Raw genomic sequence first — 17,116 nt, 5'->3', positions numbered from 1 at the left:
GATTCCAAACCGTTGAGCTTCCCAGCTGGGAGGTTGTGGCGGGACGGCTCTGGCTTACCTCTAGTGCTCGTGTTGGGTTTAGGGGACCGCGAAGAGCCGACGGGGAGTTGAGGTGTGTTTGGAGTCTGTAGGCTCTGCGATGAAGAAGCTTTTTGGCTTCAGGAGTAAGAAGGGCCTGTCACCCTTCAGCTCCTCCATCAGCCTGGGGAGAGACAGAGGTCATCATAAAACCAGCTTCCAGCCCAGGTACCACATCCGAGACAAGGACCTCGGGAAGATCCACAAGGCTGCCAGCGTGGGCAACGCAGCCAAAGTGCGGCAGGTCCTGTTGCTCGGAGAGAGTGTCCTGAATGAGAAGGACAAGAGGAACAGGTAAGCGGGGAGGGAGGGCCTGGCAGGGGTCCCTCCTGGGAGTCTCCCCTCCAAAGCTCACAGACACCTTTGTGGGATCCAGCGCCCCACAGACTTGATAGGCTGCAAAAGCCTGAGTTACTTTCGGACCTGCTAATAATTCCCCTTATAGAGCACTTTACTGGCAGTTTTAAAGTTATTTAACTGAATGTCAGTAATCACAGAACTGAAATAAAACATGAATAGCATCTTTTTTTTTCTTCTTCCTCTTCCTCCTCTTCATTCGTTGTTATGCATGCGTTAACATGATCTCCTCTTGAGTAAGAGCTCTCAAGTTCTATAGCCCTCAAGAAATCTTCTGGAACTCCCAGCTCTCACATTGTTTTTCTCATGTGATTTATGAAAACTCTTCTTCCCATTGATCATTCATTATGGATATTGGCAGTGGACAGGCTTTTGATGTTGACGGCATCTTATTTTTAATGTACACATTTTTATACCATAATGGTACATATTACAGAAAACTGCATAGTGAGAAAAATAATCCCCATGACAGGTCAGCTCCTGGGTTAAAAATTCTTCAGATACAGTGCAATATCTCTTTTATATCAGTGTACGCTTATGTGTATATGTTCCTTGCTGAAGGACCTTAGAAGACAGCTTTGAAATAGGAAGCTGGCTGTGTCCTTGCATAGGAGGACATTTTCCTAGGGTATATGGTCTTTCCATGTTTAAATAAACAGATCGTGGTTTTAAAGATTTTGGGTTACACATGCTGTCTTTAATTGTTGTGATGAAATTAAAAGTTTTGTGTAGTAGGCAAAGATTTGCCCTTTTAGATATCAAAATTTGCTGGATGACATTTTCTATCAGAAAAGATAAATTATGTGTAGATGCTGTAGAAATAACCTGGTAACTATTTAGATAAAAGTAACTAGATTTTTTTATCTCACCAAAAAGTTTCAGATGGAGTATGGATCAAAAATTTTAAACACACAGGATGAGAAAAGTACCAGAAGAAAATTGAAATTCCTATTTATACATTTTTTGCATACTGACAAAGACCTTTTTTTTCTAGTTGTACTGGTTATTAACCTTAATATTTTTTTAATTAGATGGTAATTGCTTTCCAGTGTTGTGTTGGTTTCTGCTGTACAACTTCATAAATCGGTTGGGAATATACATATATCCCACCCCAAGGACCTTTCTAAGAGTGATTTCAAAGGCAAGAAGTGTGGAGTTTCCTGGGTTTCGGCACCAAAAAACAAAAAGAAGAAAAACAGAAATCTGCAAGTTGATTTAGCAATCCCCCAAATTTGATAATCTCTGTAGAGCAAGCTGTCTGTAGGGAAGTCAGATGAGCAGACAGGGCTTGTCTTTCTGGCACTCATAGGAATGTGGCACAGATAAAAACAATTTGTCACTTTCAATTTAACTTAGAGTTTTTTGTGAGGATTGGTATCCCGTGACAACTTTCAGCCTTTTCAGAAGTCAAGGGAATCTTGGGAATTTCCTGGCCGTCCAGTGGTTAAGACTCACTGCTCTGGGCCCAGGGTTCAATCTCTGGTGAGGGAACTAAAATCCTGCAAGCTACAAGGATATGTTTTCGAACATGGGAAATATAGTTAATATTTTATAGTCACTTTAAATGCAGTGTAACCGTTCACAGCTGGGGATCACTGTGTTGTGCACCTGTATTATATAATAACATATAATATGCATCATCTCTAAGGAAACTTAGATGAAAACCCCTCATGGTTATTAGACAACCGGAAAGACAAGAAATGGACAAACAAATATGCTACAATTTACCGTTGTAAAGCCTGTGAACTATAAATTATATTCCAATGTCAGAGACGTTAACATGTGAGAAAATAAACATATTAGAATCATCGAAGTACAATGTTGTCTCCAATCCTCTAAACACATCTGCAAAGGAGGTGTAATGTCCTTTGACTTCATTCAGATGTTGTCCTTGTAAGATAGTAGCAATAGTAGTAAGTATGATAATATAATCTAACAATTACTAGCTGTTATCTGTGCCGGGAACAGTTCCAAACCCTGTGCATGGGTCTGATTTAAGCATCGCAGTGCTGTCCTGTGAGATAACCACTCCACTCTCTCCATTTTGTTGGTGAGGAAATTGAGGTACAGAGAGGGTGAGCGACAGCTAATAAGTGACAAAGTCAAATGTAAGCTCAAGTTGAGCTGAATCTCAAGGTCTTGCGCATTCTATTCAAGTAGACTGTTCTTTCATTACTGTGTAAGAGGAGCTGAACCCACTCCAGTGTTCTTGCCTGGAGAATCCCAGGGATGGGAGCCTGGTGGGCTGCCATCTATGGGGTCGCACAGAATCGGACACTGAAGCGACTTAGCAGCAGTAGCGGCAACAAGAGGAGCTAAATGAATAATATCCTGCTCTTTCTCCAGAAGAAAACGAAATATTTGTTTTAGAGGGATACGAGTACTATGCTGTTGAGTGTTTTCAATCACAGAAAGAGTTGTTTGTTTTGAAACAGTTACTCCACATTTTCCTAAGAACTTGTCTTGCTTTTGTAGGACTGCCCTCCACTTGGCCTGTGCCAATGGCCATTTAGTGGTGGTAGCTCTCCTCCTGGAGAGAAAATGCCTGCTTGACCTCTGTGACAGTGAAAACAAGACCGCGCTGATAAAGGTATGGGGCAGCGAACCATGTCCACATGAGATGGCTGTGATTTAACTACTGAGACTAACAATGAATTGATCTCGTTGAAATAGAGGGAACTGGTGAACTTGTGGGCTATTTACTGTGAAGTCCTAGAACTCACACTCTTGTTTCTTGGCACAACGCTGACAGGCCGTAGAATGCCAAGAGGAGGAGTGCGCGACTCTCCTGCTGGAGCAGGGCGCCGACCCGAACGTCAGGGACGCCAGTGGCAACGCCGCGCTCCACCACGCGGTCCTTTGCCAGAATACATCACTGGCAGCAAAGCTGCTTTCCTACAACGCCAATATAGAAGCCAGGAACGAGGTATCGTCAGCTAACTCTATTGACAAAATATTTGCAAAGCATTTTTCTAAACTGTAGTGTTTTATTGATAATAGTATGTAAATAGGTAGACTGAGTAGTGTCCAGCAGGCCCTGTTACCATGGAAACAACTCCAAAGCCAAGTCAGGGGGTGGGTGGAACCTGTCAGAGCCCGCAGAAACGGCAGCGCTGTCTCTCTCAGCCGCCTTCATCCCCAGAAGGAAGATTTTCCCACTAGAACGTGCTCAGGAATGGGTGGTAGGCTCAAGTCCTACAAACACTGAAGGCCTGGGAGAGTGAAGTGATGTGGTGGGTGGCTGCTTCCAGGGGCTCAGGGAATGGGCGCAGCTGCTGGGGGAGGGATGGGGGCAGGAGGAAGGAGAACCAGTGCTCAGCAGGGGGAGCTGGGGGGTGCAGGTGGGCCGGGGAGGCAGCAGGCCTGGAGCCCTGAGCCCTCCAGGACCCCTGTTCTGAGATCCGGCCAAGTGGGTCAGGTCATGTTTGACACCAGCCAGGGCGTTCACTTGTGCTGGTGACCACTTGGTTCGCCAGGTGCACAGCTCGGGTCTCCCACTCTCAGCCCTGGGGGGCTGCTCGGCGGGGCTGCAGCTGAGTGTGGGGAGCTGGTGATGGTGAAGCTGTCCCTCCTGCTCTTTCTCCTGCAGCTGCAGCCCCGCCAGGAGCTGCAGAGAGAGCTCCCCCACTCTCACAGCTGGGCGCAGTTTTCCTTGCTTGGAAGCTCCAGCCTTCCCTGAGTGAAAATATTTTGAAAGCACTTGATTGTCTAAGATGTCACTTTAAATCACGATATTGCTCAAGAAGCATTAGAGAGCAAAGCGTTCTTTTTTGTTTATGGCAGATATTTGTGATAACAGCAATTGTTAAAGGTAAAACTTTTTCCAAGTATTTTTCCCTTACTGAAAAAAAATTTTTTTTTTCTAATTAGTCTAAAATGACACAGTAATGCAAAATTTGCCTTGGAGAAGTAGACTTTGTCTTAAAACTCAAACAAGCATTTGACAACATAATAGAAATGTTGCTGTTGTTAGCACATTCCAATTATATGAAAAAATGATTTATATAAAAATGATTTCTTTCTCATTGCCCAAGGCTTCAGAGACTAAGAGGAAAGGAAAAAGAGCGAGCAGGTGAAAAACGCAGATCAGGCTGGAATTTTGGCAGTTGGGGAAATGCCAAGAAGAGGGTTTGTTTTTTTTTTTTTTTTTTTTTTTTTTTTTTAATATGCATTTGGCTGTGCTAGGCCTTAGTTTCAGCATGCAGACTCAGGTTCCCTGACCGGGGATCGAACCCAGACCCCTACACTGTGAGTGCTGGGACACAGCCTCTGGGCCACCACAGAAGTCCTGAGGTTTTGGTTTTGTTGTTTTCCCCCTTCAGTTTGTATATTTTGGTAAGGTGCTTTTCAGTTTCAGATATAATAGTTGTTATTTTGAGAAAGAGATTGAATGAGTTGGAGACTTGCCTAGGTATCAGTTTTAGGAAGACTCTGCAGAAATCAGATCAGCAGTGAAGAGGCGGTGATTAAGTTGGAAAGAAGAGAGAAGAACCAATATTGAACAGAAATATTATCCTATTCTGGCAGAAAGAGCCAGTTAGATAAGAGTCTAGACTCTGCTCTCAATCTAGAAGGTCTTGATGGAAAGGAAGGGGTTTATAAAAAATGAGATCCGGTTGCCTTTTGTGTTTATTAGTCCCTGTTCTACCATTATTTACCCAGGAAAATTTAATTGTTTTGATGACTCTTGCCTCTTACACTTTTCTTTTTTCTTCAAATCCTCAAGTAAGAGAAGGAATTGGCCATGTGGGTTAGAGATGAGACTGGAATGTTTGCTGGGCTAATTCTCAGCTAGATTGTACTGGTGAAAACCACAATCCATTGGGAAAGTTTATAAAAAAATTTACAAACCTAGGCTGTTCCCTGAAGATTTTGATGGAATAAATCGAGGAAGGCCTGGACTTGTGTATTTAGAAATATTTCCTTGAGATTCTGATAGGATCCTTGGTGAAGAACTATGGAGTGATTAAGTATAATTTCTAGTGCACCTATCTCAACAATAAGTAATCTATAGAAGAGTTGGAGTTTGATCAATGCTATCTACTTCCGTCAGCTCCCTCCTTTGCAACAATATTAGCCTGACTTTTTCCTCTGCCTCTGTGATTGAGAAGTTAAAAGGAACATTTTTGGCAATATCTATTGGCTTGAGTGATATAACTCCTTTTTCTTCCAACCACTAATTATTCAGTGACACTCCAAGAGTCTTTAGAGATTTGCTCATGGCCAAGTCACTTCATCTGTAGAGTCTGACCCTTTAAGAATTTTACAGCTTCTGTTACCAACCAGGTCATTAGGTCAACAGATGTTTGTTAGCAACAGGGTTTTCCTGACCGCGGTAACGGTAATTCATGAGCCTTCTTTTGGTGTCAGCAGGACAGACTCTTGCAGTGTGTCTGTTAGATTTGCTGCGTCCTGGCATAAGCGAGAGGACAGCTTTAAACATCAAAACCCATGAAGTTAGTACAGATGGGGATTGTTTTAATCATTTAGTTTCAGCAGTCTTAGGAACTCATTATCCATTTGGTTAATAATCTGGGAGAATTCTAGAAAGAGATTGTAGTTTTAACAAGCAGTGGAAACAGTCTTCAAGTGGGAATTTTGTCTTGTTTTTTAAATTTATTTTAATAAAATTATGAGTCAATAGCAATTTTTATTACATGTTGAGACCCACTTTTCTTGTGAAACACATGATACTCAAGAAAGGAAAACTTTCACATACAAATATTTGCTTTATGCCCACCTGTTTGGAAACAGCAAAACGTAAAAGCACAAATGGGCTACAGACCAAATGTGGTCCTTGGTTATGTTTAGCTTACCTAATTCCACAAACTGAGTCAACATTTAAAATTTAGGAAACTCATGCAGATGTCTGCGTTTCAGGCTTCTCAGAGACCCAAATCTGGTCCCCCTTGAGCCCATTCTACTGTTTGATCTGCATGTGGAGGCCTCCCCTTCTGTATGGGGTGTGTGTTTGCGGGTTTGCCAGCCTCACCTGGCTTTTTCACTTAGGTCACCAGGTTTCCCTCTCCATAAGCATCTGAGTTTCCAATTCTTGATTTATAGTTTATTTTGATAACTATTTCAAAGTTTTAAAGACAGTCTAATTAATCTATAATTGATTCCATATTTTAAAAGAATCTCTTAAGGATGCGATTGAATTTTTCAAATTAGAATTTTTAAGTTGGTTGTGGCGGTTTCACACTGAATGAGTCTCCCAGACACACAGGATTATGAGAGAGAGCGTGGGGAGAGTTCACGGAAGAGCAACTCCCCGAGAAAATGCTGAGTGCATATTTATTGGTAACTTATCTTGTAATCCTTCACTAAGAGCCGTAAAGCAAGACAGAGACCAGAACTCAGGGATTAAGGAAGCTTCCTCCTGGAGGTCATCACATGAGAGCCGTCAAGAAAGGTCTTTGAAGATAAGCGCCGTCAAGAAAGGTCTTTGAAGATAAGCGTTGTTGTTCTGCTTGAAACAGCATCTAGCTAATGCTGACCTGTCAGTTTCACTTAAGGGTGGGGTAAGGAAGAAGCAAAGGAGAATGAGTAAGATTAAATATCAGGAGACTTTGCTGAGAAGGCCGAGAAACATGGTGCCCACAGTTGGTTTTTTTGGAAGAAAAGAAAACAACCTTTCTCTTTGCATGTTCATGTAGAGGATAACATTCCCATTGGAATGTCTGTGAACCTCATGAGGTTACTCTTGGTCATCCTTGCATAGGTTATGCATGCCACAGATAATATGATGTATTCCTGCCTCAGCGTTGTTCCTAAAATATGCAGCTACTAAATCAAGTAGCTAATTGATTCTCTCTGGAGGAGTGTTGAGACTAGTAATAGAGCAAGTAAATACTACAATATTCCTGATAAATACCATGATAGAAGCAAAGATTCTTGGAACCAGTAAATGTTGAAAGTGAGTTTTAGAGAATGACTCTGTGGTTCATCTTTGGAAGAGGAAGAAGAGGAGCATTTTATTCTTTAGCTTTTCAAAAGACGTATTTGGCTACACTGGGTCTAGTTGTCACACGTGGGATCTTGAGTTTCGGCATGTGGACTCTAGTTGCCCGACCAGGGATGGAACCTGGACCCCCTGCTTGGGAGCTCAAATCTTAGCCCCTGGACGCCCAGGGAAGGCCAGGAGGAGGAGCATCTTGAAGAGATAGAAGGCGCGCCGGGGCTGAGGAGGAGGGACTCCCGTTTATTTGCTTTCTGAATTATATGTTTAAGTTCAGAGAATCTATTCCATGATTTTCAGTTCAATTTAGAAATAGGTTAACTGGGTACATTCGAAATGGTTTTTCCTGTTTTACAGGATGACCTCACACCATTATTATTGGCCATAAGTGAAAGGAAACAGCAAATGGTGGAATTTTTAGTAAAGAAAGAAGCAAATGTACACGCGGTTGATAAGATGAAAAGGTACAGTTGTTCTTTTTCTTTTTAAAAACCTTAGTGCTGTTCTTGGGTGCTAACATCAAGATAAAGATTAAATTAATAAGGTTTCATTTGTGATCAACACTTTATCAGTTAGGTAGAAAACCAATTATTCTGACTGGGAGTCGTGAAAAACTATACAGCAGGGATATATAGCAGGATTCGTATTCCTTTATAATATTGAGTGATGTCATATGCAACCTGTTCTTTTTTCTGGTTGATCTTGTAGATGCTGAGGGATTTCATACTAGTTTCATTAGCTTTATACAATATGGATTCTGCTTTTTAGTTTACCTTATGACAGTATCGAATTTCTTAATTCTTTTATAATGATTGTTTAACCTCTACTTTGTATATATTTTTCCTTAAAAAATGCACACTAAACATAAAGGACTTGATTTTGTCTTTTGGGTGACTCTTTGCTTTCAATTACTTTCTTTGAAAAATACTGATGTTATTAGATTGCAGAAGAGTCCTTCACAGTTTAGTGACTAAACAACAACAAAAAGTGATTAGTAATCACTGTCACCAGATACTGTGGGCTCATCAGTTTTTATCCCTTTTTATTTCTAGTACATTTTGATGTTTTCATTTTAAGTGAAGGTAGAAGGAAGAATGATAGGTTTAATTGGATAAACAGTTGCTTCAACAAAGATAAGTCAGAGGTGGATGATACAGACGAAAATGATGGGCTTTAGATTCAGACTGGGTTCAGCTCCTAGCTTTCCTCCCTATTAGGGTTATGACCTTGGGCACATTACTTATCATCAGCAAATAAGTTTCCTTGTACAAAACGGCAAATAGTAATGCATCCTTCAAAGGTGGCTGTGCGTATACATAGTATTTCATTTAGTGAAGAGCACATGCTTGTCCACATCATTAAGTGCCACGGTGACTATTTTTATTTCCATTATTGTTAATATTTTTGTTTTAAACCAGCAAATAGCCTTTGCTTAACCCAGCCTCTAGCTGACTTTGAAGCATAATATATCAGACTAAGGAGGAAATGGGGGATTCGTTCCTTAAACACTCACCTGCCTCAGATAAGTGACCTCAGCACAGTTTCTTGTCCATCAAGGACTTTGATATTATTTTTGAAAAGCATTTATTTATTTGACTGCCTGGGGTCTTAGTCGTGGGAACTCTCAGTTGCAGCATGTGGGAGGAAGGTCCCTGTCCGGGGATGGAACCTGGGCCCCCTGCCTTGGGAGCCTGGAGTCACAGCCCCTGGTCCACCAGGGAAGTCCCCATCAGGGACTTTTGAAATAGTAAGTGCTGCTCCGTGCCATCCCAGCGGGGCAGGAGGCTGCTTTTCCGTCGCTTCAGTTTAGCCTTGGAGGTCGTTTACAAGGATGCACACTTGAGCGTGTAAACGGCAAGATGTCACCTTGGTAAAGCACACCAAACGAGCTGTTTCTGTAAGTTCCCTCAGCTTCCTGAGGGTGACGCCGTCTCTCTGTTCTTTTAGAACCGCCCTCATCCTTGCTGTCAGTTATGAGTCTGTGAGTGTCGTCAGTCTTCTCCTTCAGCGAGGTGCTGACGTCTTTTCTCAGGATGTCTTTGGAAGGACTGCAGAAGAATATGCTGCTCTTCGTGGTTTTAATACGTAAGTGTTCACATTAAAACGCCCGTGATCACTAAACTGCCCCAAAAAGAATTTTAACTGTCATTCGTTACATGACCAGTGAGAGTTTTCTGTTCGGTGCAGGCAGCCTCTATCCTGTGGGGGCACCTTTCCTTAGGTCATAGGTTCCCTGTCATCCTTCCCAGAGTAGTGGGTGTCAGCTTGCCTGAGATTCCATGGTTACATGGAGGGTTGGCCCCTCATGGGATCTGTTTCCTGCAATAATGAAAATCTTCCAAAGGATTTATCTGCCTCAACTGTAAATGTTTTCTGAGTCTGTCTCACAAGGAACCCATTCACCAGACCTCCTTAAATCTCAAGTAAGTTAGTTCGGAGGAATTCAGAGAGGTAAGCCCTGCCTAGGACTTGCCAGTATCCACTGTAAGAGTAGGGTTATGTCTTCCACGTGAATCAGAGATGAACATGGAGATTAAGCATCATTGTCAGAAAGATCTGCTGGTTGAGAGTTTGAGCAGGTAGAGAAGGGAGAGTAGTGGTCCAGGCCAGGTCTTGATTGTGATTAGTTTTCTGTGCTTGGTGTGATTAGCTACAGTAATGGGGGATAATTATGTTACCTCCTGTAGTGAGTTCATATTTTATAAGTAAATTTAGGTACAAATTATATAAGAGCTGAGATTCCCTAAATTACAAACCACAGAGAACACTAATCACCATAATTAATAACAGTTCCCTGAAACCCTTGAATGCTAAACATATAAGAAAACACACATTGGTTTTATTTGGAATTCCAAAGTAGTTCCAACAATAACGTTCAAGAGCAAATTATTCCATTCTTTGACTGTTTCTGCAAGCATTCTGGGGATATATTATCTCATTAACTCCTCTTAATCCCCTTGTGAAATAAGGCAGTAAGATCCCAGTTGTGTAGAGGATGACTTTGAACTCAAGGGAAGCAATTCTCTCGGATCAAAGAGCAGTCGGTTACAGAGCTAGGATTTGCGAGTTGGAAAGAGTTTTCGTATGCCAAGCTAAATCTGGTTAATCTACTGAGCTCTGTTGCCCTCAGTTCATGACTACGTCATCTTCCTTTTCTTTCTCCTTTAAATACATGCTAAATAAAACTTGGTAGAACTTAGAAACTTGAAATGTATGGGACAATTGTAGTTTTAATATTATCGCTGACATTGTCTGAAATAATCTAAGAATTTAACATATTTGGTAGTTTTTTTTCATATTAGTGTTAAAATATTGTTTATCACATTTTTAACACATAGCATTTGCCAACTGATCTCTGAATATAAAGAAAAGAGGCCTAAAACTCCTCCCGAAAAGAGCAACCCAGGTATGTCATCTGATAATAATGAATTACTCTTGGTGATTCTACCATAGATAAAGTAGGAGTGAGGAAATTTCAATAATGAAAGAACTATGATAAAATTAGTGTAGATTGCATGTGTTTTTAAATGAATTTCTTAATAGTCTAGTCTTCAGAATTATTAAAGAAGTTAATTGTAGGTAATTTAACATCAGAGACAGTATTGTCTGAAAAGCATTCCATGTATTTAATTACAGCCCCTAAAATCCTGTATTAGATTTTTATGTACATTACAAAAAATGTTTAAGTTAGTATGATATATATTTCATCTGTAATCCTATTGTAGCAAATTGACTTCTTATAAAAGTGGAGCTTTAATTTTTACAAATAGTTTGCATTTAGTGAATGAGTAGTTATTACTTACTGTGTAGTGATCGGTCTCATTAAAAAAGTTACCATCGTTTAAACTGGGAGCCTCAACAGTCCGTTCCTGGTAGGATAAGAAGTGATAAACAAGAAGAACTGCAGTGCTGAACCAATGTGCAGCATACCAGGAAGAGATTACTTTCGGAAGATACCTTCCAATAGTACAGATGAGAAAAGCGATGCCTCGTTGAGAAGCACCGATTATTTTGCCTATTGTGTCAACAAGGTCTCTATTACCAATTTTATTCCTCACAGATCCAAAAAGAGTGAGATAGGTTGACTTCATTAGAACCAGATGTTTTCTTCTGTGTGTTGGATAATTGTCATGATAGTATAGTTTTGTAAGAACAGCATGTTCTGTTGCCATTATTTAAAAGATGATCATAATAGATTTTCAAATAGATCAACTTGGGACTCTGCAGATTCTAATAAAAGAACCAGCGCACTTCACAAGGGCAAAAACACCACCGTGTCCCCCCGATGTGGCATCTCGCACATTGTCCAAGCTCTCTGAGAACTCCTTTAAACCTAGTTCACCGCTGTCTAATCAAAGGGGGCTTCCCAGGGGCTCAGCAGTAAGGAATCCGCCTGCCAGTGCCAGAGATACGGCTTCCAGCCCTGGATCGGGAGGAGCTCCTGGAGAAGGAAATGGCAACCCACTCCAGTATTCTTGCCTGGGGAGTCCCATGGACAGAAGAGCCTGGTGAGCTACAGTCCATCGGGTCACAGAGAGGCGGACACGGCTCAGTGACTGCACAGCGACAACATCCACCAAAGAACTTCTGTAGGTTGGTTTTACCCGTTAGCGGCGATACAGAGATGACACAGGGTCTTGGTCTTCAGTATGCTCAGAATAGAATAGAGTTGTCCCTGGTTAATTTCTATAGTTTTTGAACAGAGTTTTCAAAGAAAACATTCTTATTTATTTGTTCATTTGTTCACCAAAAAGATAACTTTCAAGTGTCTTTTATGTCCTAAGCATTGTTCTGATGTCACAGGGTGCAAACATTTGAAAGTCACTGCTCCTGCCCTCCAGGCTCAAGCTTGCAGTGCTCCTCTCCCCGTGGAGTCACTGCACGTGAGTCATCCCTCCAGCATCAGATCATGATGACGCACGGGAAACGTTGTCCGACAGCACCAGAATCCATAGCTTCCTCTCTCCTTCCCTCCCTCCCCTTATTCATCAGCTTAGGGTCTGATGACGAATGCCTTCCAAGCTGAAAAAGCATGATTTCTCTCAACCTTTGCCATATAATGGGGAGGATTGATGTAATGATAGCCCTCAGTTGAACACAGCACTGTTTGGACCATCCTGCTCTAGGTGGTCCAGATACTCTTGAATAGTGGAAGGTGACAGCCTCAAGAGATGATACTTTTCACATTTATTACTATGTACACATATATATTTAAAGCATTAAAAATGCTCAGCCTCCGTGAACCCTGCAGCATGCTCACCACTGCAAGTCCAGTCCCCATCCTCACCACCCAATTGACCCATTTACCCTCCCCCACCCCCCGTTCAAGAGATTATCCTTGCTAAATCTGGAATCACTACATCTTTCATACTTCTCTTGCATTTGGAAAGAGGGCCAGGAAGACTTTGTTTCCTATGTTTTACCACGCTCTGAAGTTCAGAGCCTGTAGACCACGCTTCCTTGTGATAGGGCATTTTCATCCTGAACTGAAGAGCCAGAGAATTTGTGTTATGTCCCAGCAAGACACCTGTAGGCTCTGTTCACTGCTCCAGGGAATGGACGTCCAGAAGTACTGTGCTGTTCAAGTGTGCTATTGTCAGTTTATAGTACTGATTCTATTAATGGTGTAGTATCATTTTCTGTCAGTCTCCTAGAGTTTGGTTAGGATTATGGTCCTTGTATCAGCAGTTCTTTCTTTTTTTCTGTTCTGCCTTTGATGATCATAAAGGAGAGGAGTGGTTCTTAGGCATTAATGGCCCATGAGTATAGTACAATCACTATTCCCTCTAGTGTGGTCTCCAGGTGTGGTCCCAAAGGAATCCTTTTAAACAAAACATCAGTCTTGAGGTTTGAATAGTCTGTATTTTTCTTTTGTTGATTTAAAATGTGTCTTCCTTTTTTCTTTAATAGTAGATACGAGTTCTGAAGAAGACTCTTTAAGCAGGTAGGATTTGACGGATTTTTAAAAATTGTACGTGTTACTAGGAGAACACACAGAGAGGAGAAGCTACTGTTTGTTGAGCATTCCACTCCGGGCTAGAGACTGCATTATGGGCGTAACATCTGTGACCTCATCGAGTCATCAGAGCAGCGTTGTAAATAACTGTGTCCTGCTTTTAGTTAATTAGGCAACTGTGGTTCGGGGAGGTTGATGAATTGACCCATGATTCCATGGTTAAAATGAGTTGACCTGTGATTTGACAGCTGGCCTGCCTGGCTCCAGCATCCACTCTCGTGTCCCTCAGCAGAAATTGAGAAGTACCCGTCTAGCATATAAGTGAAACATGTAAAATTGTTCTCTGACTTGTGTCCATTTTCAGTTTTAGACATTGCGGGGGACTCCTGTATCCCCTTCACAGTAAAGGGAGGAATGGGGCCTTCTCCATCAGTGATTCCCCTGCTGCAGGACCAAGACTGCCATTTCTGATGGACACAGATTAGTCTCTGAACCAGGGACAGACAATGGAGAAGGAACAGCATATCCTTCTGCTTTGAGTCATCAGGTTTATTCCACTTCGGGCAAACAAAAGTTATGTCAGTCCATCAGTTAGATTTTCAGCTATTAGGACTTGGTGAAAACATATTATTTTCAGGCTCTGCCAATCTATTGGCTGTCAGTCTTTGTTAGTGGAAACTAAGGATGAGGCTTCCCTAGGTGTGTCATAGGTTGGGAGAGATGGGAGCAGAAACAGGTAACCAGCATCTTCTTGGAGCCTTCTCTGGGGAGCAGTGGGTAAGATGGTGAATAAGACTTCTCCTCCCAGTGCCGGTGCTGTGGGTTCAGTCTCCAGTCAGAGGAGCTGAGGTCCCGCAGGCCTCGGGGTCAGAGAGCCAGAACAAGGCAGAAGCAGCATGGCAACAAGTTCAGTAAAGACTTTAAAAATGGTCCACATCAAAATATCTTAAAAAAAATGTTTGAAAACAGATGCCAAATTTTAATTGTCAAGAAACTTCGTTTACTGCATAGACAGCCAAACTTTCACTTGGTTTTTTTTTCTTCATTTAAAGAAATGAACTCACTCGTTTTTGTTGTATGTTTATGCTCTAAAGGTTTTGCAGCAAACCTGGTGCTGACTCATGGCCTCCGTCAGATGATGAAGTCTTAGATTTTGAAACCAAGGTAAAGTGCCCTCTTGTGAAATTAGTTTCCATACTCTGAATTTAGCTTCATGTAGTATTTACTCTTAAATTCAGCAATGGTGTCCCTCTCACTGTTTTATGTTTATAATGGAAAGTTCTTCAGAGCAAACAATTTTATGGAAATATGACTGGTTGATTTTTTTTTTCTTTTTAACTTTGCTGAATAATGAAGGTGGGGTGAAGAAAACAATGGGCTGGAAAATACAGAGTGACAGGAAAATTGTATTGGAAAAGCTTTCCCACAATGAAGGAACTATGAATTTTGGTCAAGGATAAAGAGTCTTACTGTGAACTTTAAACCATAAGGACATGACTTTTGCAATACTCACAGTGCAGTACTCAGACAGTCAAGAATCTGCCTGCAGTGGTGGAGACCTGGCTTCGACCCCTGGGTTGGGAAGGTCCCCTGGAGAACAGCTGCCCACTCCAGTGTTCTGGCCTGGAGAATCCCATGGACCGCAGAGCCCATGGCGTTGCAGGGAGTCGGACACGACTGAGCGACTTTCCCTTCATAGAAGCAGAGACTGTGAATAACCATAAGACAAAATTTGCAGCTTGGGATTTTTTTTTTTTTTTTCTATTGTAGTTTTAAAAAGACCTACCCCAAGTCCTGTGTCACATTCTAAAACTTCGGATTTCAGACATTTTGTATTATTGTGATTTAAGTATTCATCTTATAGCCCCGTATCAGTGTAAGCTAGTGGAGTTCAGAAAACAGTTGTGCATCTCCTGGAGCATGTAGCATAGGTCTCGAGTGTAAGAACCGTGTTGATAGTTTTTGAATGTGAATAAATAAAGAGACAAACGGTATCCTATATAATGTTACAGGTAATATAGTTCAGTTGTGTTATGTTGAGGAAGGGGGTCCTGCATAACAAGGAAATAAATAAGAAATACGTGAAAAGTGAAAGGTTACAGTGTTTTTTTCAGTGTCCACTCATTGTGAGATGAGAAATTTAGGTGAAAATTTTTGACCTTTTTTGCCCCATCTTCTGTTCCATTAAATGTTTCTTTTCAAGCCATACATTCTCCTCAGAATTTTGATTACCAGTTCTTTTTCCCAGTGAATAGTTAGGAATATTTCTTAATCAATTTTTCTCTCTCTCAAGTAATATTTTACAACATTCAGGTAGTGATAGATGACCGTGTGTAGCTAATCGAATGACACTTTTTATAGTGGCAAAATTCAACTCTTATACGGTAGTATTTATAAACAAAAAGTTTTACAGTAATACAGATCACTATATTAGGGATATATTATGAACAAAACCCTCTGTCTTAAATATATGTTTTATAGACAACATATGTTGACATTTTCATAAAATTTGCAGAACAATATAGATGTGTAATTTATATATTAATAAAAGCATATAAAACAGAGGCTTTGTTCATAGTATATCCTTAAGAATACTGATATATTATTGATCTACAGTATATAAATTTTAAATGTTCGTGTTTTTCCACAAACCTTATTATGCTTATTTTTTTTTTCCTTAAGTTTGTGCTTGACTAGGAATGTCTCTCTCTCTCTGCTTTCTTTTCCTCCCCCACCTTTTTCTCTCTTTTTTACTGTTAACCTAATATTTCTTTGCAGAATACTTTCCTTCAGTGTCTGTTCTTTCAGTCCATCTCTGTCTCTTGTGAACATGTTTGATTATGGCTTTCTGTTTACTGTGTTTGTGGCTTTCATTCATGATCATTTCTCTACAGGTTTACTCTTGGTTTTTCTCCCTTTTTCTTCGAAGGAGCCAGATTGAAACAATCATTTGTCTTTTGCTGTTTAACAAACAGAATAGAAGTAGCTTATCCTGTTTGCACTTGTAACCTATCCAAATAAGGTTCTACTAAAATCTAAACTTATGTATTTCCCTTCCCAAGTGATAATTCATGCATGTAGAAATCATGCAAGTGAATTTCAGAATATAGCGATTAATTTAAATGTCTTAGTTTTTCAGTAGTGCTCTAAACAACCAGGGACAAATTTTTTTTCTAGAACATTTTGGTCGAGAAAATAATCTAGTGGGTGTCATAGTATTTGTAGAGCAGTCAGTTGGGGTAAGGAGAGGAGCATCTGGGGTTTCTGATGTCATCTGTCATAATGCTTACCCCATGAGAAGGTTCAGTTCAGTCGCTCATTCGTATCTGACTCTTTGTGACCCGGTGAATCGCAGCACGCCAGGCCTCCCTGTCCATCACCAACTCCCGGAGTTTACTCAAACTCACGTCCATCGAGTCAGTGATGCCATCCAGCCATCTTGTCTTCTGTCGTCCCCCTCTCCTCCTGCCCCCAATCCCTCCCAGCATCAGGGTCTTTTCCAGTGAGTCAAGTCTTCTCATGAGGTGGCCAAAGTATTGGAGTTTCAGCTTCAGCATCAATCCTTCCAATGAAAACCCAGGACTGATCTCCTTTAGGATGGACTGGTTTGATCTCCTTGCAGTCCAAGGGACTCTCAAGAGTCTTCTCCAACACCACAGTTCAAAAGCATCAATTTTTCGGTGCTCAGCTTTCTTCACAGTCCAACTCTCACATCCATACATGGCCACTGGAAAAACCATAGCTGTGACTTAGATGGACCTTTGTTG

The 17,116-nt window shown here is 41.1% G+C and overlaps 2 protein-coding genes across 2 annotated transcripts in view; both read left to right on the top strand.

Moving 5' to 3' along the window:
* LOC136159106 (ninein-like protein) overlaps positions 1-17,116 on the top strand; it is a 129,174-nt gene that overhangs the window by 35,242 nt on the left and 76,816 nt on the right. The window lies entirely within an intron of this gene.
* LOC136159094 (ankyrin repeat domain-containing protein 7-like) overlaps positions 1-17,116 on the top strand; it is a 71,231-nt gene that overhangs the window by 15,208 nt on the left and 38,907 nt on the right. The window contains exons 5-12 of the mRNA XM_065920908.1: positions 190-372; positions 2,911-3,025; positions 3,188-3,361; positions 7,751-7,857; positions 9,341-9,478; positions 10,732-10,799; positions 13,304-13,337; positions 14,444-14,513. Of these exons, the coding sequence (XP_065776980.1) occupies positions 190-372; positions 2,911-3,025; positions 3,188-3,361; positions 7,751-7,857; positions 9,341-9,478; positions 10,732-10,799; positions 13,304-13,337; positions 14,444-14,513 (889 nt within the window). The remainder of the gene's footprint in view (positions 1-189; positions 373-2,910; positions 3,026-3,187; positions 3,362-7,750; positions 7,858-9,340; positions 9,479-10,731; positions 10,800-13,303; positions 13,338-14,443; positions 14,514-17,116) is intronic.

Source organism: Muntiacus reevesi, chromosome 2, assembly GCF_963930625.1.
Source record: "Muntiacus reevesi chromosome 2, mMunRee1.1, whole genome shotgun sequence".
In the NCBI taxonomy this organism is placed as follows: Eukaryota; Metazoa; Chordata; class Mammalia; order Artiodactyla; family Cervidae; genus Muntiacus; species Muntiacus reevesi.
The sequence above is the reverse complement of the archived record's forward strand: the minus strand, read 5'-3'. Positions and strand labels throughout refer to the sequence as shown.